At 34.4% G+C, this 27,457-nt stretch overlaps 2 protein-coding genes across 2 annotated transcripts; both read right to left on the bottom strand.

Annotated features, from left to right (window-relative positions):
* Nucleotides 1-166: 166 nt before the first annotated feature.
* LOC126819600 (uncharacterized) lies at nucleotides 167-12,644 on the bottom strand. The gene is made up of 10 exons (XM_050547717.2): nucleotides 12,119-12,644; nucleotides 9,673-9,781; nucleotides 8,493-8,654; nucleotides 5,795-5,965; nucleotides 4,451-4,524; nucleotides 4,089-4,286; nucleotides 2,783-2,876; nucleotides 1,975-2,108; nucleotides 991-1,134; nucleotides 167-571 (listed from the first exon to the last, which is right to left on the bottom strand). Exons 1-10 carry the CDS (start codon nucleotides 12,521-12,523, stop codon nucleotides 449-451), a joined length of 1,614 nt encoding a protein of 537 aa, XP_050403674.1. The 5' UTR covers nucleotides 12,524-12,644; the 3' UTR covers nucleotides 167-448.
* Nucleotides 12,645-13,505: 861 nt separating this feature from the next.
* Nucleotides 13,506-25,499, bottom strand: LOC126819604 (ras-related protein Rab-10). The gene is made up of 6 exons (XM_050547720.2): nucleotides 25,091-25,499; nucleotides 20,475-20,535; nucleotides 19,414-19,552; nucleotides 18,357-18,446; nucleotides 17,601-17,702; nucleotides 13,506-17,151 (listed from the first exon to the last, which is right to left on the bottom strand). Exons 1-6 carry the CDS (start codon nucleotides 25,215-25,217, stop codon nucleotides 17,077-17,079), a joined length of 594 nt encoding a protein of 197 aa, XP_050403677.1. The 5' UTR covers nucleotides 25,218-25,499; the 3' UTR covers nucleotides 13,506-17,076.
* Nucleotides 25,500-27,457: the final 1,958 nt, after the last annotated feature.

Raw genomic sequence — 27,457 nt, 5'->3', positions numbered from 1 at the left:
AAATGGACGTGGCTCTGCCCCTGTGGGTTGGGCATGCACCAAAAACCATAGGGATAATACTTAGTGTATAAGGAATAAGTATGTTAAGTTTCAAGACGTGGAGTGTAAAAAAGGGATATTTAATGCCAGCTGCCAAACCAAATAAATGGATTATTTAACACAACCTCAGTCAAAATCATTTTGTTCTTATTTTGAAGCCATTTAGAAAGGAAAAATATTATTATTATTATAACATTTCACAGTATCTTAATTAAACAAGATTGATTACAGTGTTAAATAATCTAAATCTGTATTTCCATTTTCACATGTTTTATCACATAAAATTATATCATTACTTTTATACATTAATATATTTATAAGCTTACAAATTCAAATGAACAATATCAGTTTTGTCAAAAAAACAATGTATACTATAAACCCCCAAAACGTCTACACTTGGTTAAGAATCTCACTTTGAGTTGACAGACCAGTCATAATTCATGAAGTTAACCTTGAACTTTCCAGCCATTAGTTCCGTCAGTTGATTTTTCTGTTCTCCTTCTGCCATTCGACCATGTACCCATTGAACAGTCTAAATATTTAATGGAGAAAAAAAATTGTTTAGAATATTCGTGCACACAAGAAATACCAAAAAGACGGCTAAATAGTACCCTTTTTTGTAATTCTTGGATTCATTTTAAAATGCCCACATGTAATGTGTTCACATCTTGTAGTCCCTTGTCATTCTACATTTCTATTTCGAACACTCTATAGGTCTTATAACAAATTGCAGGGATTGTTTATTTAAAATATTTTTATCCCAATTACGCTCAGATTTATCAAATCTCCCATTTGTCAGAGGTGACATCTGTGGGTCTGACAAGAAAAATGTCAACTAGATGGGACAAAAAACTGAAGATAGCCTTCAAATGTTGCCGAAACAACAAACCTCATTAAATTCTACTGGACTAAGCTATAAAGCTATAAATGGATTCAGTAGGGCATAGTTACCTCTTCGTTATTCTTGCCAAAATCTACAGAATACCATTTAAATATTTGTGATAGATGGACAGTTTTTTTGGCTACATCAACAACACAACCATCAGATCCTTCTATAAAAGCTTCAGCTGCCATACCTAATTGTTCTATAACTTTCTATGAATAAAATCAATTATTAATGTGTCAATAAATAATAGCACATACTTATGGAAGAACAATTAATAAATTATTCAGATGACTTTTCGGGCCGTCATTTAGTCAATGAAAAGTTGCTTTTCCTTTAGCAATAATGATTTTAGCACCAGAAAAGAAGTAGTTGATCTAATCTAATTAAAACACAGATCCTATTTCGTTTTGTTTTTTATAGTTCAAAATTTCGTTTTACTTGTCTCTACTACACTAGGATCTGAGAGAGTTGTTATATAACCTGTGTTCTGGTAGATGTGAGGGATTAGACATTTGCAGCAAAGACAAGGTGAAAGTTGTATTTCCAAACACCCACTTGAAACATCAACGCTGATTGGTTAATCAAATGTCTGACATCATAGGGTTAAAAGCCACTCGTAAAACCACTGACGCAACCTCCCACTACAACTTGTCAGATCTTCATGTAGTGAAGGCCATCGAAAGTATAAAAAATAAACAAAACAAAATATAGATCTGTATTTTAATCAGATTGTACTTGATCCTAGATGTTGGATGGTTTGCTCACTATACAGGAAATGTGCCCTTTGTCACTTGGTCCCCCTGCCCACTCCATCCACATATTCTGTCATCTGTGACATATTGATCACTTGTACTCTGAATCTATATTGTGACAGAAGTCAAATACAGTTTATCAAAACCCAATTTAAATGGGATTTGTTAAAGATTAGATGATTTGTTAAACAGCACAGCTCATGTCTATTCTTTAACAGTTTGTCTCCATTAATATATCTCTTTTATAAGCCAAATCATGATTTTTAAATTTTCATTAAAATGATGAAATTTACTTACATCTGAAGTGTACGTTTTGATGGGTGGACAACTCTTGGCACCACAAACAAGACCAAAATGAATCAATGGTTCATGTCTTTCTAATGCTACTTTCAGTCTAGGATCTGTCTTACCAAACGGTCTACTAAACTGACCTAAAATTAATACATTTTCATTAAAACAAGTCCTTACCTCGGCATACAATAAAACCAACATAAAACTGATTATCCATAATCTGCTTACATTATACATATCCTTTAAAAATCATTACCAGTACCCATAATAGCACATTTTTTTCTCTATATCTGATTTTGAAAGTTTATTGCAAAGTTATTTGTATATTATCATTTTACTGACATACAATGATCGATTATCAAATAATTAAGATGGTTCAGAGTAGTTCAGACTCAATGATTGATTATCAAGATTATCAGACCCTGATGACTGATTATTATCAAGAAGGTCTCAACCCCAATGACTGACTGCAATAAATCTCAGGGAACCTTCTCAGCCTAAACTTGGATTGATCAAGGGACCTCCATATAAGTGAGCCAGCACCTTACTCGCTGAGCCACCATGGCTCCCAAGATTGTTCAGACTCTAATGATTGATTATCAAGATTACAAGACTCTGAATATTGATTATCAAGATTATCAAACTGAAATGATCGATTAGTAAGATAGTTCAGTCTCCAATGTTTGGCTACCAAGATGGTTCAGAGTTCAGACTCCAGAGATAATTATCACTTAGATCGAAATTTTACACGCCCTAACTGAAATTACAGCAGCATAAACTAATTTCTAATACAGTGAACTGTGGTTGCTCTTACCTACACCTTTTCTGTTACCTCGTAAAACACCATTTTCTATATCTTGTAAAGAATACAAATGACCACCAATAATATAACGAACTGTGTTAAAAAACTGAAAAATCAAAGATATTGATATCTTTTCTGAAATTCTTATTTTAAAGTATTTTATCGTTTTTCATAAATTTGATTGATATATAATAAATATACTTTATTGTTACTTTTTATCTACTTCATAAAACAAGAGTGGGTGACATGGGGTGAAAGTCTAGTAAACACAAATTAGGTCATTTCAAGACCAATATAAGGTGCACTTTGATTGCAATAACTGATTTAAGTAGAGGATTGAAACTGGAAAACTCAAAAAAAGATAAGTTGCCAGGCAATGAAAAATACGCCCACAGCAGCTAAATCATCCTAACGGTCAACAAGGGTTGTCGCATATTAAATCTTTTGCGGGTGGCATTTACAAGACAATTTCATACAGATCAATTATAATTTTCGTCCTTTGAGGGTTCACAAGGTGCTATAAACTGTAACAAGGGCCTTAACTCTGTAAGTAATACACAAAAATTGTTGAAATTCGACAGCCTTTTTCATTTTACTACTTTAAATAATTTATATAAATTTCATACAGATCGGATGAGGACTTGGCGTTCGAACATTCACATTGTTCAATAAAGTTAAACAAGGACCATAACTCAAGAAGTAATTATTGTAAATTAATAAAATACAATAAGCTTCTTTGTTTCACTAATTTAAATGATGCATATAAATTTCATACAGATCAGATGATAATTTTCGTCATTCTAGCGTCCACAAGGTTCAATAAAGTGAAACAAGGGCCATAACTCATACAGACTGGATGATAACTTTTGTTGTTAGAGCGTTCACAGGGTTCGACAAAGTGAAACAAGAGCCATAACTCTAGACATAAGTAACAGAAATTGCTGAAATTCAATAAGCTTCTTTGTTTCACTAATTTAAAGGATGCAAATAAATTTCATACTGATCGGATGATCATTTTTGTCGTTAGAGCGTTTACAGCGTGTAATAATGCCATAACACCAGAAAAAATAAATGGAAAGTATTGAAATTAAATAGGCTTCTTCATCTCACTAATGTAAACAACATATATCAATTTCAAAACAATCAGATGATAAATGTGTTCACAAGAAATTGCGGACGATGGACATAAGTAATATGCGGGCGTATAAAAAGGAACAAAAAACACACAGCACAAGATTAGACAGATGCCTGTACTCCTTGTTGAGTAAAACTGTAAATTCAAACTTTGCACCAGTAATCCAAAGTGTAAATTGCTTACCTTATATCTTTGCCATAGATTTGCTGGTGGACCACGAACTACGTTTGCATGAACAACTAAAGCATTATAGACATTGATAAAGAAAGCCAATTTTTCTTCTCTTGTAGCATCTACTATCTGTACTCTTTGTAGTTCTTTAGTTAGTTTAATATAGAGCTTAAACTCATCACTACCTGCAATACCTTTATAATCTACTTGCTGAAAAACCACAAAGCACTAGATTAATGATACAAGACACCATGTGCATGGTGATAGATATGATTTCAAAAATTGCAATTACACACTGATTTTGTCAGTGAAGTCAAAGGCAAATGTGAAATGAGTAAATGATTATCAAAAAATAATTAGGAAAAAGTACCTACCTTACCATCTTTTGAGAGGAATGCGCCATAAAGTTTAAGAATCAATTTCCTGAGATCAGCACCAAGATCACTAGCTAGAAGTAAAACAAAATTATGGCTTTCAATAACTGCACTTATATATCCCTTATTTAATAGATTGTTTACTATTGGTCTTCATTAATGCCATATGAAATATCCTTTGACTCAAGTGAATAGCCTAGTTATACAAATGCTTAAAAATATCTAAATATAAACAATATTAAATAAAGATTATAAATTGTAACAATACAAATGAAAGGAAATGAAATGAAATCGTGTTTTATGTCCTACAGTTTTGCACCGAATGGGCTAATGAAGATGAGCATATGTCATACAGTGTGCTATATTATGACAGATATTTTGTCCGGACATTGGCACTAAGGCGTACTCTTATATTGAATTCAAACTGTCAGTAATTCTTTTACAGGCACATCAATGTGTACACGATACCTCGGTTTTTCATCCATCCGAACAACTATACGTTGTCCCTTGCCAAGACCTTCGTCCTGCACCACTGACAAGGGGGAACCTGGTCGGAAAATGGTAACCATACAAATACACTGGCTTTAAAATTGGAAAATAGAGACAAGAGTAATAAGTTTTAACAAGAAGTTCTGTTTTTCAAGAGAGAGAGAGAGAGAGAGAGAGAAATGGGTTTTAACATCCACCCGACACAAACTAGGTCATTTTGGGACTAACATATGGTTTACTTTTATTTCAATAATTCGCTTGCGTGTAGGGATCTTTAGCAGTGGGAGGAAACCGGAACCCGGAGAAAACCCACGAGGTTGGACAGGCGACCCTACTCCTTGTCACGTACAGCCGGGGATTCGAAACCACGCCAGTTGACTCAATGACAGGTCGTATGATACAGCGCGCGCGTGCTAACCATTCGGTCATCCAACCCCCCTCTGTTTTTCAAAATTTGTCCAAATCTGATGCTTTAAAGTGCTGATACAATTCCCCTTTACAGCCAAGTAAACTTATTAGCACAAATCTGTACAAGTAAAACCTTACCCACATATCTACCATATTTGGTTGAAATTTATCCAGCAGTTTAATCCGAGGTGCCCCTGCATCTGCTCCAATCCTACCTCATTTGAACAAACATGCATAACCGCAACATATAATCTGCATTCTTACCAATTTTTATAAATAACTGTCAAGCAGTATGGTGAGGAAATCAAAAATAACTTCTTGTTAATGTTATGCTGGACTGATGGCAGACAAAAGTGATGACACGAAGGGCTAAAAATGAAAACTTTATACGTGATTGCATATTAACTTTTTCATATCAGAAGATAAAGATATTTTTTTTAGAATTACCTGGTCTAGGTTTACATTCAGACATGGCACCACTATTTAACGCATTATCATCAGTATCATCTAATAAACGGTAATATACATTATCATCTCGAAATGTTTCTTCATTTTTCACATTATTACCAAAGTGTTTGTTAATCAATTCTTGTCCCATCTCAATAGCACCACTGCGATCTGAAATATTTCACAATCTATAGAATTTTCAAGCTTGGTGGAAATGAGGTCTTAAAATTCATTCAACATAACCTCTCAAGTTTGTACTTTGTACTTCTATTAAACCCATAACCCAGTGATTCTCAACCGGTGTGCCGCGGTACACATGTCTGCCGTGTAATCTTCCAAAGTGTGCCGCAAAGTTTTGAAAGGCACACTAAGAAAATTATTCACTAAAGAAGCCAGCTATTCGACTGATGAAATTCGAAACACAGCAATGAAGTAAGTTCATAGCTGTGCTTTTCTTTATTTACTTTTAGCCATTCTACGTATCTATGACTAGTCTGTGTGTAGGGTTGTATGCCGTTTATGACTTGCCATATTTTTATTTTGCAAAATTTTTCACATATATACTATTCAAAAAAAGTAGGGGATATTTGATTTTGGGGGCATAATACTAAAATATGCAAATGACTACGAAAAAAGTCACTATAGAACCTAACAGAAGAAACATTTCCAGTTACATGTGACGCCCAAACGCACCAATAGCTACCGCATGGAATGCAGGTGATGCTTGGGATCATCATGGGGGTCCAACCCAAGATTTGCACGACTCTGACTTTGAATGTTACAGTCATTGTGGCATTGAATTCCAGGGTGGAAACATCAGTTTAATTGTTTTAGTGACCAGAAAACAAATTTTGATATGCGTCAGCTTACCCAAAATGAAAGGTTACGTGCCCTTGGCATGCTACAGATCGGCACAACACAGGCGGTTGTGGCGCGGACGATGAATGTTTCTCAGTCTGTCATAAGCAGGCTATGGTCCAGATACCGTGATACACAATCTGTACAGGACAGACCACGCTCAGGTCGACCAAGGGCGACAACTCAAGCCCAGGATCGATTTATCCGTACCTTGGCCTTGAGAAATCGTGTCATCATAGCAAATCAGATCAGCGCTCGTCTTCAAACAGACACTGGTGTGAGAGTGAGTGGCCAGACGATTCGGAATCGACTGCATAGGGGTCACCTTCGCGCCCGACGTCCTCGCGTGATCCCATGTTTGAGAGATCATCACATTCAGGCAAGACGTCGTTGGTGTAGGGATCGTCAACACTGGGATAATCGACGCTGGAGCAATGTGATGTTTTCAGATGAGTCAAGGTTCACTGTTGATTTTTTGGACAGACGTAGGAGGGTGTGGCGTCGTCGAAACGAGCGCTTCCAAGACGTTAACGTCATCAGACATGATCGATTTGGGGGTGGTTCTGTTATGGTGTGGGGAGGCATCACTGTTGCTGGAAGAATGGCTTTACATGTTGTTGCAGGGCGTGTTACAGGCCAGTACTACCGGGACAACATCTTGGCAGTCCATGTTGTGCCGTTCGCACGACGTCATGGCCGCCGTTTCATCTTCCAGGATGACAACGCAAGATGTCACAGGGCCAGGATCGTTACAGGTTACCTCCAACAACAGAACATCACCACATTACCTTGGCCAGCACTGAGTCCCGACCTCTCCCCCATCGAGCATGTCTGGGACATGCTTGGACAGAGGTTACGTCAACGTCAACAACGTCCTGCCAATGTCCAAGAACTTGCTGCTGCGTTGCAACAGGAATGGGACAATCTGGACCAAAATGACCTTAGACGTCTCATTAGGAGTATGCCACGTCGGATCAATGCTTGTTTGGCAAACAGAGGAGGATTTACCCGTTACTGACTTGGTTGTGATGCTGTGGTAACTTTGCTGTTTGACCCCGGGTATCATTTTACCCTTATAATGGTCAGTCTGTGCCTTACTTAGTCTAACGATCATTTGGAATAAATCGATGAATGTGAACTTCATTTCATTTTGTCATTTGTTTCTTCGTCAGTTTCATTAGGTGACTTTAATAACACTTAAAAATCAAATATCCCCTACTTTTTTTGAATAGTATATTTAGCCTGGTGTGCCTCTATTTTTTTATGTGTTCCAAGGTGTGCCGTTAAAAAAGGTTGAGAACCACTGCCATAACCTATGGAAAACCTTACCCATATGTGTCAAAATCACTCAAACGGACAAGGATTAACTTGTGGTTTTAGCAGGGAAGTTGAAGTCTCAAGCCATCTGTGTAACATCATAAAAACATACAAAGGGTACACCAGCCCAGTTCCTAGTGAAATGCTGTTAGCCAATCTTTAAACCAGATCAGGGCAAAAATAACTAATCAGAAACACAACTTTACAATAGTTATAGCAGGTGTAGCAATGGCTAATAAGCTGTTCATAACCATTGCTTCAGGAATATGACTTATGATATGCAGATATCACAGAATTGTCAGTAAACTACGCAATCGGGATACTACTAAAAAAAATTACTGATATCTACTTTAACTGATAGTTTGGGTACTGAATTTATTTTGATATGTAGTAGTCTGATGGCATAATATTCTACAGCCAACTATAGTCACCAAATAGTTCATCACAAAGATCACCTACTTTTTAAATTTTTACTTTATTCATTTTGATATGCCTATTACGAAAAAGCAAATATTTGACCTACCTAATCCTTTAGTTTTTACCACCCAGTCCACAAATTCTTTTCCACAGAAAGAGTTTTTATGAGTTTTGATTCCTTGACGATGGTCTTTAATCAGTCCACTTGCTTTTAAATCTTGAACAATCTTGGCATATTCATCTGGATCACATACTATATCTCCAGCATCTGATTTATACAAAAATTTCTATTATAAAGATAACATCAAATGACCTGTTTATTTCTTCAGTTAAAGTCCCAATTCAACATTTGCATTTTAAATAAAATATCAAGTTCGCACAGCTTAATGCATGCTAAATTTGTATTCAGATTGATTCTTTAACATTTAATTAAGAAAACAAAATCAAAATACCAACACTATATAATCTACCAGCTTAGATTCAATCAGATTTAAACTAGAACCATCAAGTTTCTCAGATACTGTCTTGTATCGCTCACAAGCAGCATGGATCAATGAAATTTCAATTTAACATAACTTTGGAAATACTGAACGGAATTGAACTATTTTTGGACAAATATTCCAACTTTCACAATATTGTATTGGATTCCTGTAGCGCTAAATGAGGCATTGATCCTTTTAAAGGGGTGGAGAGTTAACATGGTTAAATTCTATCAAATCAATCAAATAAAATTATCATTTAGCCCAACAGTTGTGATAAGTTTCCCGTAAATCTGGCACTATATATGGTAATCACCATTTGTATAGTATGTCCAGTGGTGCAGCCAGAATTTTGTTAAGCATTGTTCTCGAGTTTGAATGACCAAATTTAATGTCTTGAAGCAAGCTCCAATGATGGAAACTAGCTAGGGTGGGTCAAGTTGCATGCTTTCCCTAGCTTCACTCCACTTAATCACTTCAGTTATATTTATACATCACATTTAAAGTTTATAACTTTTTCTGTTAATTGAGAATGACATCTTTATATGTCTGAGACAAATAAAATAATAATATTTTATATTTCTGTACAACCTAGCCATTATTCCTCATGCATTGCCTTCTGTACCACTAGGCCAGATATGAAAATTTCTCCACTGCATATATCTTCATAAATAAGAGTAGGCCACAATGCCTCCGTCTGGGCAAAATTTCTCTCATAGCACATTTTGTGGCGTATGCAAGTCTTTATTAGCCCAGGTGATATAGAGAAGTGGAACATAAAAACTCAATTAATTTCATTTCACTTACCAAAAGATTTTTCTGCTGTGCTTGGATCTGGTGGAATCGGTGCATCACTCTGTGGTTCATTATCTCGAATTTCTGCAACAGCCCTCGCAAATTCATCTTTATTACTGACCTGAAATAGCAAATTACACTTGAAAATAATATTTGAAACACTATACCAAGGAATGACATTACATATAAACTACTTGAAGGTATGCAGTGACGGCAGTGTACATTATAATATTATAGTCTCCATTGTAAATGAAATGAAATGGGATTGAACTGTTTAACGTCCTACTATTCTTCTCTGACTGGGCTAGACGGGCATACGCCATACAGTGTGCCATGAGGAAAACTTTGCCCGGAAAGCGGAACTACGGCCTACTCTTAAGTTGAATTCCAAATGCTAAGGGATCTTTTACGTATGCGCCAATCAATGTGTACACAGAACCGCCTGAACAACTATACAAAGTCCCTGCACCACTGACAAGAGGGAACCGTGCCAGAAAATCCTGATGAACTTTCTCGACCAACACGGGACATCCAGATTAGCAAGTCAACATCTATTGTAAATACTTTGTGTGTTACAATATAGCAAGTCCTGTTCTATTTAAATTTCATAAATTCTAATCCTTTATAACTTACTCGTAAATTGCTGTATATTTTACATGCATATTAAACTTTATAATGCTCATTTTGAAACATTGTGTATATAAAGCATCTGTGGGTAGTTATATACATGGATATTTACTGAGAAATATTTGTGTAAAGATATATAAGTGTTATAAAGTAGATTATTTCATAGACTATAAACTATTGGTTGGTGATACCTACGTCCATTGTGACCGACGCAGGAACCCCACCTCCCAAGCACTGATAAAGCTCCCAAAGTCATCCTAGAAAAACCTAAAAGTAACATGTTTCATGGAAACTACAGTAATACGCAAATTTTATTACTGCTATTAATTTGTGTGTGTGTTGGGTGGAGGGGCGGGGGGCTGATCCACCACTGTAGACAGCAGAATATTGATCTTGCTTCTCGTTAAACATTACTGCATTTTAAACCATATATAGCCTTAAATTCAAAAGGTCGAAGTCTACTAGGTACATAGAATGTTAAGCAGGGCCGGTTCTGCAGTCTGAAAGAATTGATCAGTAGATTTAATTAATTATGGATGTGGTTATTTTTTGTGGTACCCTTAATGATGCTAGACATAAGATTCAGTACAATAAAGACATTAGATTACCTGTATTGTAGTGGCAGCATGGTTAGAGATAGGGTTTAGTTTAGCTGTTGAAATAAAACTAATGGGCAAATTCTATGGATGAATAATGTTGCCATTATTATTTCAATGTTCACTGTCTAAAATTCATGTCAGCTGTTCAGAATACTTATTTTAGTTTTACAATTTCCATTGCTCCACAATACCAGTGTGGCAGTGTTAAAATACAGAATACACTTTTCAATAAGTGATCACGCCAATAAGCGAGAGTCATGTATTAGTTATTTTGCACATTACACTCCACCATTGTGCATTTTGCATTATATACAAAAATGTAGCCTATTGGAGACCACTGACAAGGGGTAACCACGCAGGAAAATCCTGATGAACTTTCCCAACGCAACGCAGGGATTGAACATAGGACCTACAGCTTAGCGAGCCAACCACTTATTCACTGAGCCATCTCAGCTCCCAACATAAGATACTGGATGATCAAATATTTAGCTCGAAAACATCAAATTTCCAAGTTGTGGGGGGGGGGGCATGAACTCATTTAACCAGTTCCACCAAAATTTGCCATTATTTTTTGTTTCAATTAAACCTGTTTAATTGGTTTTAATTTCAGCTCTTTGTTGGCTCCCTGTAACTCTATCAGCCCTCATATATAGGAACGCCTTATACGGTGGAAATGGCACTGTCCTATCCCTAAATAGACTGACCCATCTAGTATGCCTACTTATTGTTCGACCCCTTCTCATGTAGCCCTCATCTAAAGGCATGCCTTATATGGTAATGGCATTGACCCATCCCTGAATAGACTGAACTCTCTAGTGCCCATTATTCGACCCCCTCTTATTGCAGCACGCTTAGCAGATTCCTGTAGTTGTAGTTTATCATTCCACGCGGCAGCTTGTATCGCTTTGCTCCCCAACATTTCCAGCCCATTCATTAATTTAATTAAGTTTTAGCTATTTTGTATAATCATTTGTATTCTTGAATTGTTTACTATTGTTATTTTGTGTTCTCTTTGTTTTACTTGTAATTTGTCTCTGGCATTTTATTGTTCTACAAATCGTTTTATTATTTGTGCCTTGTTATTGATTAGCATGCAATTTTGCCTTGTTTCAATAAAGTCTTAATTTGCCCAAACCATCTTTTTTATTGGTGGGATGTGGGCGGGCTAGCTGAGCTTAGCTGTCTGTCCGTCCGTCCGCCAGCTAGATGATATTAAACATAAATAAACCTACCAATTTTTGTAGATCATCATTTCCTCCAACGTGCCAGTTGTTAAAAAAAATCTGTGGAACTGTCTTTTTACCAGTTTTTGCCTGAAATTCAGCTCTACATTGAGGAAATAAATCCAAACTTATGTCAGTGTAAGGGAGGGCGTTTTCTTGTAAGGTGCTTTTAGCTCTCATACAATGAGGACACCCCATAATAGAATAAACAACTATTCTTCCTTTTAGTTCCATAGCTCTTGGATGTGTACAAATAAACTTGTTATTTGTAGAAGTCAGCAAACCTGTTAGATACGCCGGTGTTCCAATAAGTTTAAGAGGGGATCTCAAAATAAATCTAATTCCTGCTCGTACAACCGGAACAAAAATATGCAAAGTCATTCGAAAACCCTCACGTATCCACCCCAACCACATAAATAATATTGACAGTTTCTATATACCGGTTTTAATTCAATGTTGTGTTGGGTCTAATGGACATTCACAATACTGTCAATAATAGTTTTATTGATCGTATGGCTGCAGTGTTTATTTATAAATACAGCTTTTCAATAGATAAAAAGATTGTATAAGAAGAGAGACAACTCCACAATTACCAACACAATTATCTCCCTTACTTTTGTGTTGCTTTTAATTAGCCCAAAGATATTTTACTTATGTGTAATGTCTTGTCTGCGAGTTTGTTTTATGGTCATCACGCTATCCCCATTGTCATCTAGCTTGTGCGTTCCCCAACCCTTTTGAGTTCTGGGCGAAAATGGCAATAGTTGCAGAACACAAAAAGTAATCAAACATTAATAAAATGTGGAGTGGGGAGTGGGGGATGGGGTGGTAAAGTGTAGATGGTAGACCAACTTTTGCCAAATGGAACTACAAAATACCTTTCTCAGTTAGCAGGCACACCCCTCGCCACTATAAAAGGAAGTGACGTCTTATGTCATTCACTGCTAGGTTTCACTTTGGATGTTATGCGAGCTGTAATTACCCTGCACATACTGTTAGTGTATAGAAACTTGTTGGCTATAAGCTTACCATGTACAATTTATTCTGTGGGTTTAGAAAACTAACAGTTAAAGTTTCGAAAATAAATCTTCCAATAGGGCCAGTGAAACATTTTTAGTGAGTTACACCTTTCACATCAATGTCATTTCAATCTTTCTCAGAAAGATGAAGTTGTTTTTCTAGATGCAGAACAAAAATATTCCTCTCCTTTATTTGTACTAACATTTTTTCTCTTTTCAAAGAAAGTAGTAAGATAAATACTTGATTCTTCAGATTTGCAAATCAATTAATATATAGATAGATTTCTCAGGCAAACAGTTACAATGCCAAACAGACACCAACAGGCAAAACTAAGTTAAATGAGAGCACTGATAAGATTTACATAAGAAAGGAAAACTTTGTCTGCTATGAAATGAGCCAATTTATTTCTTATTGGGATATAAAATCAACAGCCTTCATATTTTTTCTCTTAAATATTTTAATGTACAATTGTGTTCTTTATGCATAATATTAAATGATAAATACATAATGACTAAAGCACAAGAATAAAATCAGTAACCAAATGTTAATTTTCTTATTGAATGTTTTAATTTCACTTCAATCACCCTGTTAAATACGAACAAGTACTTCAATGATAATTGTGCAAAATGTCTTTTATGTTTTATATTAAGAAAATAAAATCATTATCCAAAAATCCAAATGAATCTATTCACTTTTGAAAATAAATAAATCATACTTTACACAATATGAAGAAAAAGATAAAAGAAAATATTGATGAAATTCCTTAAATATATTCATTCAGAACGCGAGGTCAAATACCAAATTTGTAGTAAGACAAGAAAATAAAATTTGTTCATATTTAGTTAAACTATGGGAGATACAAGCAATTTCCTCAGACTATGTTGTAAGAAACAGTTTTGATCAAGACAAGGATTTTTTTTCTTTTTTTTTTAAAAAAACCCAAAGAAAACACATCCTCACAAGATTTTTACATAAATCTTCATTACTTAATATAAATGTTGTAGAACTTATATTATGTCAAAACTATCTCATATCTCCCTAACAAAAAAAAAACTAAATCTAGTTTTAGTTTGTAATATTACGTGTAATGTGGCATTCCATAGTCTGTGGCCCAAACCCAGATCATTCCAAAACCAGCAGCCACCATGTTTTGGGTGAAAATGTATTTAAAATGTGATGTCATTAAAAATTACAATACCATATAAGCTTACTTTTATAATAAATATTAGCCTATCTTTTATCTGAAAGATGGAAATCATTCACAGTGGGTTAAAAAATAATGCACAAATATTTATTTATATTAAAGTTAGAATCAAAGTTACATTTATTACTTAACTACATATTCTTATTTTTTTAATTTGATGATATATTATAGGCCTAATAAATTTCGACTCCAAATTCAAATATAAAAATTTCTAAAATCGTAATTTAACAGGAGGTTTTTTTTTTATATATATATACCAAATTATTTATTACACAAATGTAATGATTCAGATTTCCACAGGATAATTCTATGACACTTCATTTTTAATACAGAAGACCTATTAATTAGGACTACTAAAGTTACCTCCCTTTATTAATTGATTAAGGGAATGCTTGATTGAATGTTTTGGAATTGAACTCTATCAAACCCAAAAATAGTGACAATCGAGTGAAAATGGTATTTGGGGCTAGAACGCATGTGCTGAGTGCATGAGAAAATATCTCAACCAACCATGACAGTTTAAACGTATTCATTAGGTTTAATTATGTCACAATTCCACTCACACCACCTCCATTGTCGGGATTGACAGAACTGTGACATGACTGAATTCCGAATCACTCAAATGCAATTCTGTCAATTTGAAACGTTCTAGACTGACAATCGATCACCCCCTATGAGACTGCTATTCAAACTGTCAACGACTGAAAGCTATAAAATATTAATACATAAACCATAAAACTGTATGCAAATGTCATTAAAGATTCATATAGAGTGAGTCATCACTATATTCTATAAATAAATACTGTATACATCTCTGCTTTAATAAAATAAATAAACTATCATGCACCAATACATACAAAATACCAGTTTTATTAATTTATCTTAATTTTCATCTTTAGCTTATAATTATAAGCTCCTCCTTAATCTCTTTTAAGACCTTTTTGGTTTTGGGGCCTCTCAATGCTGTATGTTTAAATTACTTTGAGAAAATGTTTATTATATTCAAATTTTAGTATTTTTAGGATAACATGTAAGATTAAGATAATCAGTATCATGTATCATTAATTTGTGCTTCAGTGTAAAACTCCCTATTCTCTTAATCCTGTGGGGTTTTTGGTAAAAACTCAACAACTGTCATCTGCCACATCAGATAGTTTAAAAACAAATGATGTGTAACAAGTCATTCAATGATGTTGAATTATGGGTATAAAAAGACCTTTTGGGGAGAATACACACATTCTTTCTGTGTAAGACATTTGGGCTTACACCGAGATGCAGAAACTACAAAAAAATCTGTTCTAACTTCTAGTTATTATTATTAGTATCCTAGTTTTTAAAAATAATTTGGACAGATCATTCCCTTTTCAAAACATAGTACATCTTCTGTTTTAAAGAATAACTTTTCTTTAATAAAATTTAGGCACAAGATTATGCAAGCATTCTCCAAGACAATGAAATGGGTTTATATGCTCATGCATATAGATATACCGACAATAATATGTCAATAACTTCTTCTCAAGAATGCCTTAAGATAAACCTTGTAATATGTTCAAAGGAAACTAATGAGTGTTAGAAAAGAAGAACACAATATTTGGGTATTAATATATCTACATGCTTGTGCAGAGCAAATATTTAATTTACAAATCTTGAATGTAAATTAACATTCAATATTTCACAATAGTTGGAAGCAAGTGTTCTTTGAAGCCTTCAAATTGATTTTCAGAAGAAAAAGCAGAAGTTGTTAAAGTTCCATCTAAAAAATGCTATACTCTAAACAGCTTTTTCATTTCTTGCTCCTGTTAGTAAATTTTATTTATCTCCAAACTAAATTTTCTGACTGTTGAGAAAATCTGACATGGATTAAATAGATTACAATGAATTGATTTCTTATAATTTCTACAGTGTAGCTTATAATACAAGGCTTCATTTTGGAATCTACATTTTTTGTATTAGGAATACACATCACATATGTTTTATGTAATAAAAATTTCATTATACATGTATTATTTACAAGCTGAAAAAATACAAAACAAAAACCAAATTGTTTGCGACATTCATAGTTAAATCACAAACAATAGTTTATAATAAAAACTATTTTCACAGTCTCTTAATATAATATATACTGTCATCAAATTGAATTCTAATTAGGTTTTTTTTATATGAACAGTTTTAGAAATCAACTTGAATGTTTTAATATATTTTATTAACTTGTAAATGCTACTTAGTAAGTCAAGCTAAGGACTGAATGTTCATGTACATTTTAATATCCATGTCGTACGGTAACCAATTCATTCAATAATTAATTTTTACTTTAGTTGGCAAAAATAGGTGACAAAATATATTATTCCCAACATTAGCACTAAACACAATGTCTCTCACCGCACTGTAAATAATAACTTTACAATAGGAGAGTACTGGAACCGACAACAGTGGTTGTTTTGTTTGAATAAGAAAATAATAAATGCAATGAAACACTGCAGCTCAACACATGGTCCTTCTACAGTGTAAACTAAAGCATTCATACCAACCACCAAGCTAGGTTTTAGTCATACAAATACAACTAGATTTTTTTTTTTAGAAGATTTTTTTTTTATCTGAAGGATGACGATACATGATGCCTATACTGCAGACTTCACTCACAATCAGGCAAAGCAGAAAATGATATCGTCATGACAACAGATAAGATGATGCACAAGAAGAAAAATCAAAGTCTTTTAATTTGAATATAGATGTCTAAATATATCTAACAGCACTTTCTACTGCCTGTTTCTTGTTTATGAATATCCACACCTTTAGGTTCTGTGTCTCTACCGGGTGTCTGTAACAAAGCAAATATATAATTTAGAAATCTTACAACACCATCTCAGAAAATACCATATTTACTTCCAATAGAGAAGGGTAATCATTAATTTTCATATTTCATACAGATTAGCTACAATCAATCAATCAATGATTCACTTATTTTGAGCAATATCAAAAGTTGTACATTTGAGATGAATTTTATATCAAGATAACATATTTCTACTAACATTACAATTTTGGCCAAGTAACTCAGATGTCTTCCCATAGAAAACTACATGACCCGATATACGTGACTATCACACTATGATAAGCCTGGGTTATCCAGACACACAACATGTGATTTATGAAAATTTTGTCACAAATCCCACATGAAACCTTGCCATTTGTGTCATGTTTTAAACTGCTGGGGTTTGTATCACTATTAATGATAAAATGATTATATTTTTCATAGTGTTACATATATACCTTATTTAATATTGCTTGTGCCAGCTCCATAAAACCTTTATCTACATTTATATTTGCCTTCGCACTGGTTTCTAAGAATGGTATACCATGTTCTTGAGCAATCTACAAAACAATTTAATCTGATTACAAATACATTGTTGGTTTTTATTTAGGGGGAATAATTGCGTATGTTAAGCCCATCAAGGCTTGTGTCAGAGAAAAATTTGTGAACACAAAAAATCTGACTAGAAATTTGTTTAATATGAAAAATTACAATCTGTAGAGCACTGTTAGTACAATGTACCAATGGTACATACTGTTCAACAGCAGTGGAAAAAGGTGTCACTGCACGGCACTGCACCTTTGAACTTTGACCATGGTCATACATATACAAGTCAGGCCTTCAGTGTCAAACATACAACTCCAACCATCACTAATTAGCATTGTTGATCCATTGTTCATATTTATAACATATTTCGTTGTTTGAGAACAGATTTATGCCAAGTTGGGGACTTGCCAATATGATTGAAACTGACATCAAAAAGAAAAGACATCAAGAAAAAAACACTAGTATTTAAATCTCTATATAATGTGGATTTAAAACAGTGGTTAAATGTCGCGGAAATACAACCAATCACGATTTAAAATTTGTTCAATATTGAATTTCCACATACATGTATATATCTTCAACATACAAGGGGTTTATCTTATCTCTCAAAGCCTTGGTACAGTTTCCTTTGAAAATCCGAATGGAAGATTATCTGTAAGTAAACTTACCGAAGTGCCTCGATCTTTTGGTACTTGTCTCTTGTCTTCCATGTCACATTTATTACCTAGTATCATTTTTTCTACATCCTCATTAGCATGCTGAAAACAATCAAAATCAATTTCAGAATATTATGAGGAAAATGGTAGTAGTATCTTAATATACACTGCCCATTAAATGTAGAACTATTTTACCCTGCTAGTCATGTGTAATTATGTATTCTCCAATACTGATAAAATGTTAACCTCGTGTTATTACTGTAATATTAGTATATTATATTGGAAATGCATTATGCAAGTTTTAAAGAAAGAGCTTGCAGATGGAAACTCTGTCCAAATATTCTCGACTGTCTAGTACCGTTGCCACGATATCAAACAAGTTCTCGATGTCGTCATGCATAGCATTACATGAATATTTCATCTAGAGAGTAGATTATGGGCTTGTCTTGTGAATAAATGTCTATAAATAATAATTTATATAACATTTGAAGCCAGAAAAAAAAGTTGGAACAAGGGTGAGAAATAAGCAATTTTTCAGGACTTACAGTAGTCCACGCAAAAATTTACTCAATTTTGTCAACACCTATCGATGGCACTTGCTGTTTTACATTATCTGTTAAGGGTGACCAATGTTGACATATTTTCAATTAATTATTTTTCAATATTCTAAATGGAAATGTACCATTTTTTGGATTGATATGCCTTTAAGAGATTCAGATTTCTTCACAACAGTTTCAAAACTTCAATTATCAAGTTCCAGTATATGTCACTCTGATAAAGGTTACTGGCACAGATAATCCTAAACAGCTTATATAAGATTGTCTGAGAACAAAAATAATATCTTTATGTGGCCTAAATATATCGACTTTCACCCTCGACAAAATTTTGTTGTTTTTTTTTATTGCAACCGAGTCTCTCGGTTACAAATATGCTTGCAGCCAAGCAACAGAAAAATGTCAATTTGCGATGTAAAATGTAAACAAACTTTCTTTTTCTTTTCAGCAATATGAGCTAGATTGTCAGAAACTTAATTTAATTTTTTAAGCAAATGGAAAATAAAGAGACTTACTTCATCTATATTTCGCAACCATTTTGAAATATTCTCAAAAGATTTTCCATTTGTTATATCATAAACTAACATAATTCCCATAGCTCCTCTGTAGTAAGATGTTGTTATTGTGTGAAATCTCTCTTGCCCTGCTGTGTCCCTGAAAATATAACAAATAATACGGTATATAAGAAATATGTGAAAAATACATGCATGCAAGTTGGATTTCAGATTAAAGTTGTGTTAATTATAGACAGCCTCCAATCTAAATGTTTTTGTTTGAACTAAAGTTAAATTAATGTTTTAAGTTTTATCCACTACTTTTGGTGTATTTTAAAGAAAAGATAAATCTTTCTTATCAATATATTTTTTCCCTAAACTTGTAAAAACTGTTAGTTTATTTTTGAATATTTGCTGATTTTATTAAATTAATATTATTAAATATTTCATAGGACAAAACAATTCTTTTTTAATTTAGATTAAATAATGAATATTGAAAGTTCAGTTCATACAGTCTCCAAAAACTATTTAAATATTTGTGTGAGCACTAGTTACATGTCATCGTCATGTATTAATTCATAAAACTTCCTCTGTTTATCACCACCACTGAAGTTGTAAACAAACCTGGGCTAAAGATTAGAATATCATTTCAACTCAGTTTTTATGTACCTAAAGTATAATGATTCAACTCATTTTCTGAACTGGGTTGACAAAGTACTTATTGAATGGGAACTCTTTAAATTCATATTAAAACACAATGTATCTACATAAAGTACTGGCAACAAGCCAATGAAATTTGAGTATAATAAAAAAAAACATGTTTTATATAAATTAATGAAATAGACAACACTAAATTAATATAATACAGATTATACATCAAATTAATGAAATAGATTATACCCAATTGACTATAGCAGTGGGTTTCTTTTCTTTGTTGATTCTTATCTCCTCAGAGTAAGAGGGAGTTTACATGTACATTGTGGATGTGCATGTAGACTTTAACTAACATATAAATGAAATCTGTGACATTCTTTCAAAGTTTTGATATTTAAGTTAATATTTAATACTAAAACTAGACTTACCAGATCTGTAATTTTATTTTCTTTCCACCTAATTCTACCGTTTTTATCTTAAAATCAATACCTGAAAAAAAAACCCCAGAAAAATTAGATAAGGTACATGTACTAAATAATTTTGTAAAGGTAAGCTTAATTGCTATAACGTCATACACAAGATCTTTATGATCAAAATTATTCTCAACATAATGATCATAAATGCTACATGTATAATAGCATTCCACAGGTAAAAAGATGTATTCAATAAGATTATAGTACATGGCAGATAAATTGTCACACCTAGTACCCTTAGTAAGGAAACATTGCAGAAAAGTTCAAATCTTCAAAATGTTTCTCCTGATCTCATGAAACTTTCTGACGCATGTTTTCAAAGAAATACAAATTCTTCTGATTGGAGACAAGGGTCCACACTGTCAACTGCTGCATAACCATGTCTATTGCTGCAGTGTAATTATCCCTCAATACACATAAACACAACCAAATTCTTTATACTGTACATAACCCTATTATGCAATTGATAACATTCTAGATGAAACTTTCAAACAAGGTAGAAGCTGTACAGATGTCTGATTTGCATACAAACAATGTACTTGTAGCCATAGATTCCCAGCTGGTATGGTAAATCCAGATTACCTCCCTTTACTCATCAGCTACATGTATCTTTTCACACTGAGCAAGAACAAAAGGAAATTCTATATTAATTATTTGCAAATTTCTCTTTTTCAAAAGTATCGAGTAATCAAACTGATTATCTATGCTTAGTTCACGATCAAACTCAGTCAGGTTTCAAAGAACCTGATAGTGAAACTATACATTAAGTTTCATCACTCTCACTTAAATAAAACTAAAGTTATCGTGTCCCAAAGCATCAACCAATCAAACTGCTTATCTCTGCTTACCCTAAGCATAAAATGCTCATCTTCGAACTCCATCAAGGCATTCACCTAAAAAACACCTACACCAAGTTTGAACATTCTAGCTTAATTAGAAGGAAAGTTATTGTGTCCTAAAGAGAGTGACAGACAGACGGGCAAACTAACACTCAGCTAGAGTAAAGATCGAACATATTCACTCATAGATGCTTTGCATTTAGTTTATATCTAATAAACGAAGACACATAATTATTGAGGGATATTATTGACATGAACTTTGAAACTGGTCAAATAAATTAAATATTGGAAATATCAAGCAGATGTTATTCCATTATTGACCCTATAACCTCAAAGTGACATCCCTAACTAACAAGTACGGGCATACTACTGTATGGACCAGGAAGTGAGCATGACGGAAATGAAATGAAATGAAATGGGGTCTAACGTCCTACTCCTAAACTGGGCTAATGAAGACGGGCATATGCCATACAGTGTGCTATGAGGGAAATTTTGCTGGGACAGCGGCACTATGACCTACTCTTATATCGAATTCCAACTGCCAAGGGATCTTTTACGTGCACGCCAATGTGTACACGGGACCTCAGTTTTTCGTCCCATCTGAACGACTAGACAGCTGTCCTTGTCAGGCCCTCCGTCATGCATCACTGACAAGGGGAAACCACGCCGGAAAATCTGGATGAACTTTCTTGGCCAATGCAGGGATCGAACACCCGACCTCCAGGCTAGCGAGCCAGTGCCTTACCCAATAAGCCACCGTGATCCCCTGAGCATGACGGAAATGTGACGTCACATCAAAAATAGAAGTGTTTTAATCAATGCACAAGAACAAGCATGACAAGATTCATATTGATCCTACTTGAATTGGTGGAGCCTTAAGACTTTTTTCGAGGAGCATCACCCCCAAAAAGAACAAGATGGGTAGTACTTGGATGGGTAATGTTGGATGGGTAAAATTTGAAACAGATACACTGGTTTAGACTGAGTGGAATGGATGTTACATGAATGTAAAATACTATAAATATTAATAATACATGTAGGAGTCAACTGCGGCATTAGGTTTCAGTTTTATCGCTTTACTGCCTGGTTCATTTAACATGTACTTCCTATCAACATTCCTATAATATATAATCCAGCCAAAGTACTTCACATTTATAAGTGTTTAAACTTTAAGCATTTATTTGATAATTACTTTGAACATTATATAACAATTACTTTAAGGTCGATTTCTATTTATTAAAATATCATGATCTTATAACTACTTTTCCTTAGATGACACATTTATATGTCTTATCAGAAGAACTGGAAGAACATCTTTTAACTTTTAGTTGTGGGTTTTTGTTAATTGTTTATATTTCAACAAATCAATCATACAAATGACATTAATTGCCAAAGCAAGAATATTGAAACCTATTTGCACTGAACAGTATGTAAACATCTCTGTATACTTTTTCGATAATAATTTCAAATTCAAATGGACTCATACCAGGCTTGATGGACAATTGATATAGGTCACATGTGGGTTTTAATACAATCTTGTTACATTAAAAATATGAATGGAATGTCCCTCATTATTATACACCAAGTAGGCTTGGTTGTAGAATACAGTATAGATGTAAGTTTATAGATATAGGTGATATAGGTCAAGGAATCAGCTGATTATGATACATGTACATAGTCATAATGATGCTATATATTGTAGCTCAAGTAAGATATATAATTAGTAATATAATAAACCTATTGGTATGTTATGCGGAGCAAAGATAAATTAAACTATCAGTACTTAAAAATTTAAAAAACCTGATTTGTTTCAACACACATTATTTGTTCCCATTTCGATGAAACCCCTAATCAATTTATATGTGCAATATACATGCAAGTTATTATCAATCAACTAAAGAAACTGTCTAGTTTAATTCATGATTCAGTGGTAAATAATTTGTACTGTCTTAATTAGACCCCACCCTTTTTAATCATTATTACTAAACCTATAGGCTATTATCTATGATGAAATATAATGACATAAATATAAATCATCATTATTTCACTCACCCATTCCATACATTTATCAATGAAGGGTTTAAAGTTAAAGCTGTATCATTCAAATCAAAATTTTATTCAGCAATTCTCTACAAGATTTTAAAAAAATTGTCAATTTTTACCTTTTTTTAATGGCTTGTAGGGTAGAATTTTTTTTTTCATACACATATGTATTTTGACAAATCTAATTCCCTACCACTTACAATATCTAAATATACAATGGCAGACAGTATGGTACATGTACATGTGAAATACAGAAGTGACAATATAATTTATATTATAAACCAAATGCAATGTTTGTTCACTGATGAGCTACACGTAAACAATGTTTAGTACTGAGTAAAAGAGTGTGAAGTACTTAATTAGGGTTTAACGAATCAGTTCATTAATTAGTATTCATCACCTACAGAATTCAGTATTCTAGATTGGCAATGAGCGTTAAAATTCATTGTGTTCATAGTTGAAACCATGTTCAAAATGATTATAAACAAGCCAACAGTGAGGCTGATGTCCCCCGCCGAAATCCAAAAATAAATAGATGACAGATATTAATTAATCGATACAGGCTCCAATGGCATCTAAAGATACAGATGGATCCTTGCACGTAAAATACAATTGGCTATCATCAGCATAGATCATAGCATCCAAACCATGTTTAGTAATAATTTCTTCGATTGCAGTGGTATACATATAATAGTGAATAATGGCGGGCTTAAAACTGTGCCCTGAGGTACACCGCGCTTTAATGGCTTCTATCGAGAAATAGTATTATCAACAATACGACCTGAACAGGTCAACAATACAAACTGTTCCTAACAACCCCAAGTGGATCTCTAGTCTATGTAATAGCCTCACATGATCCAGAGTGTCGAAAGCGGCACTAAGGTCAAGGAGTGAGAGTATCACGTGAGACCGTGAATCAAGGGCAGTGACTACATCATTGTGCACACGGGTGATAAGCAGATTGACAAAATAGGCCTCTTTGCTTCACTAATTTAAGTGATGCATATAAATTTCATACAGATCGAATGAGAACTTTTGGCATTCGAGTTTTCACATGGTTCAACAAAATGAAACAAGGACCATAGCATAACCTAGATGTAATTAACGGAAATTGCTGAAATTCAATAGGACTCTTCAATTCACTGGTCTAAATAATGCATTATAAATTTCATTCAGATCGGATGACAACTTTGTTAGAGATTTCACAAGGTTGAACAAAGTGAAACAAGAAGATTCAACAAAGTGAAATAAGGGCCGTAACTTCTGTCGTTAGTAGAGCATTCACAAGGAGCAATCAAGTGAAGCAAGGGCCATAACTCCAGAAGAAATGAACGAAAATTGTTGAAATTAAATAGACTTCTTCATCGCACTAAAGTAAACAACATAGCAATTTTAAAACAATAAGATTAAGATGATCAATTAATGTAGTCGTTGAGTAAGAGTATCCAGTTATTCACTAGAAATTGTGGACAAGGACCGACGGACGGACAGGGGTCAATGGGAATATACCACGACATTTCTGTGTGGGCGTATAAAAAATGGATGAATGATTGACAGAGCAATAACACTAGGCCTAAATCAAATGATTAATAAAATGCTATAGAATCTATAATTTTATAATAATAGGCCTATTATATGCGTTACCAGTTCCTTCCTGTCAGACCTTTTTTAAGAATAGAATATACTTACCTATTGTGGAGATAAACGTTGTGTTGAATGCATCATCTGAAAACCTAAATAGTAGACATGTTTTTCCAACACCGGAGTCACCGATCAACAACAGCTTAAATAAAAGATCATACGTCTTTTTCGCCATGTTCTGATCAGTTTTAGTTTTTATTTATAGCCTATATTTTTATTTAGGCGAAATACAATATGGCGCCGTAAACTAACTTTGTCGCTTACGGTTTGTCTATTTATCAAATAAATCCAAATAAATAAGAAAACCACAAATTCAACGACGTATTACAATAGCCAACACCTTATAATATCCTTGTTTTAAATAGAATCAGTCACTATATTACGCTTTGTGACTCAAATCAATAAATAATTTTGTGGACACTTGTTTTACTTCTGCGCTAAACGTCATTTCCGCCCAAATTCGCGAGGGCAGATCCAAGAGAGGCAACTCCAAAATAATAAAGTCCACCTTCGTCCGATAGGGGGAATGAACAAAGTCATCCGAACATAACAGTCATCTCGTCCATGGTTTAATAGTCGCTCAAAAAAGAACGGAAAGGCTGGCAATATTTTACTTTGATCTGTCCGGGATGTGCATGGTATGGGGAAGATCTGATTGACACGAGACATAATATATTTTTGCATGCAAGGTTTGTATTAGACGCAGGCCCGTAGTCAGAGGGGGGCAAGACAAAAAACAAAACAAAAAAATTATCTAGTTTTTAACTATTATAATGAGAACTGCCAACTCGTTATCGAATCTCCCATAATGTATCTTTAAACAATATATACTCCACGGGTCCACCACTTCGCTTTTCCACACTAAATAGCGGATTCTTTTTCATACAGGGTTTTTTCAATACGGTACGCTGCGATGGCATCAAACTATGGAAGCCTATAACTACCATTCATAATTTCTACTTTTCGCCCCTGCAGAATGCGAAAGTCGAAAAGTAGAAGTTACGACAAAATGTCCCCCCCCCCCCCCCGAAAACAATTTTGCCGACCATAGCTCTAAAATACCTACTGTAGACTGTGCCGGGTTTGCCCCCCCCCCCAAAAAAAAAAACTTCACTGCCCCTACGAAGCTAGCAAGCTGGCTACGGGCCTGATTAGACGACAGTCCGTGCTTAATTACTATGGAGCCGCGGTGGCTCAGTGCTTGAATACGGCCCGGCACTAGCTCACTTACCAGGAGGTTCGAGAAAGATACCCTAGATTTCCAGCGAGATTTCCCCTTGGCAGTGGTGCAGGGCGGAGAGCCTAACAAGGAAAAGCGTCTATAGTCGTTCGAATGGGGCAGAAAAAAGGCTCAGTGTGCATAGGCAACGCGTTGGAGTGCACGTAAAAGAACCCTTTGAAATTCAATTGCTGTCGGGGCAGATGCTCGTCATAGCACACTGTATAGGGTATGCCCATCTTCATTATCCCGTTTTGTGCAGAAAAGTAACACGTTAAATCCCATTTCATTCATTCATTCCATACCCTATATATACGTACGGGTTTACTTTAATGCATAACATCGGGCTTGAGAAAAATACAGCCTTCTGATCTCCGAGGAGTGTCCCAAAATTTGTCGGTCTCAACAATCTGGGCATGTTGCTAGAAAAGTATCACAGGATGTGCTTGACAAGCAAACACGAATAGCAACTGCTATAATTTCCAAAAGATGACCCTCTTATTTGCCTTCTGAAGTAACCATCCAAGATAATGGAGATGTTGTTCTCTTCGACAGGCTAGTAAATGTTAGACAGGTAGCTACTGTACGTGGAACGAATAATCCATGAACATTTACACATGGTCAAGGCGTTTGTCATTTGGATGGCCAGAATATTGACTGAAGAACAAAAACGTTAGAAAGTCATGGTCAGTCAACAGCTTCTGGGGGACTCGATCAACCATTCAATCAGTACGACCGTCACAGTATACGACAGCAAGTCAAAATATAGGTCGCTAATAGCGTGATGTGTTAATTTCCCAATTTCTACTTTTCGAGTTGCATTTTGGTTTGGTATGCGCGTAGGCGCCTTCTTACTGCCATCAATAATTACAAAAGTAAAAAGTCGACTAGAAGGTATACAAGCCAAAATGCAAGCTGAAAATTAGAAATTAAGAAAAACCGAGGGGAGCTATTATCGCTGTGTATTGTCATAACTTCTACTTTTCGACTTTCGCATTCTGCAGGGGCGAAAAGTAGAAATTATGAATGGTAGTTATATGCTTCCATAGTTTGATGCCATCGCAGCCTTTTGAAAAAACACTGTGGGAAAAAGAATCCGCTATTTAGTGTGGAAAAGCGAAGTGCTCGCAGTAAAAAGACACATGGACACATGGCTGGACCCGTGTAGTATATATTATGGGAGATTCGATAACGAG

This window comes from Patella vulgata, chromosome 4, assembly GCF_932274485.2.
Source record: "Patella vulgata chromosome 4, xgPatVulg1.2, whole genome shotgun sequence".
NCBI lineage: Eukaryota > Metazoa > Mollusca > Gastropoda > Patellidae > Patella > Patella vulgata.
This window is presented reverse-complemented; position numbering and strand designations above follow the sequence as displayed.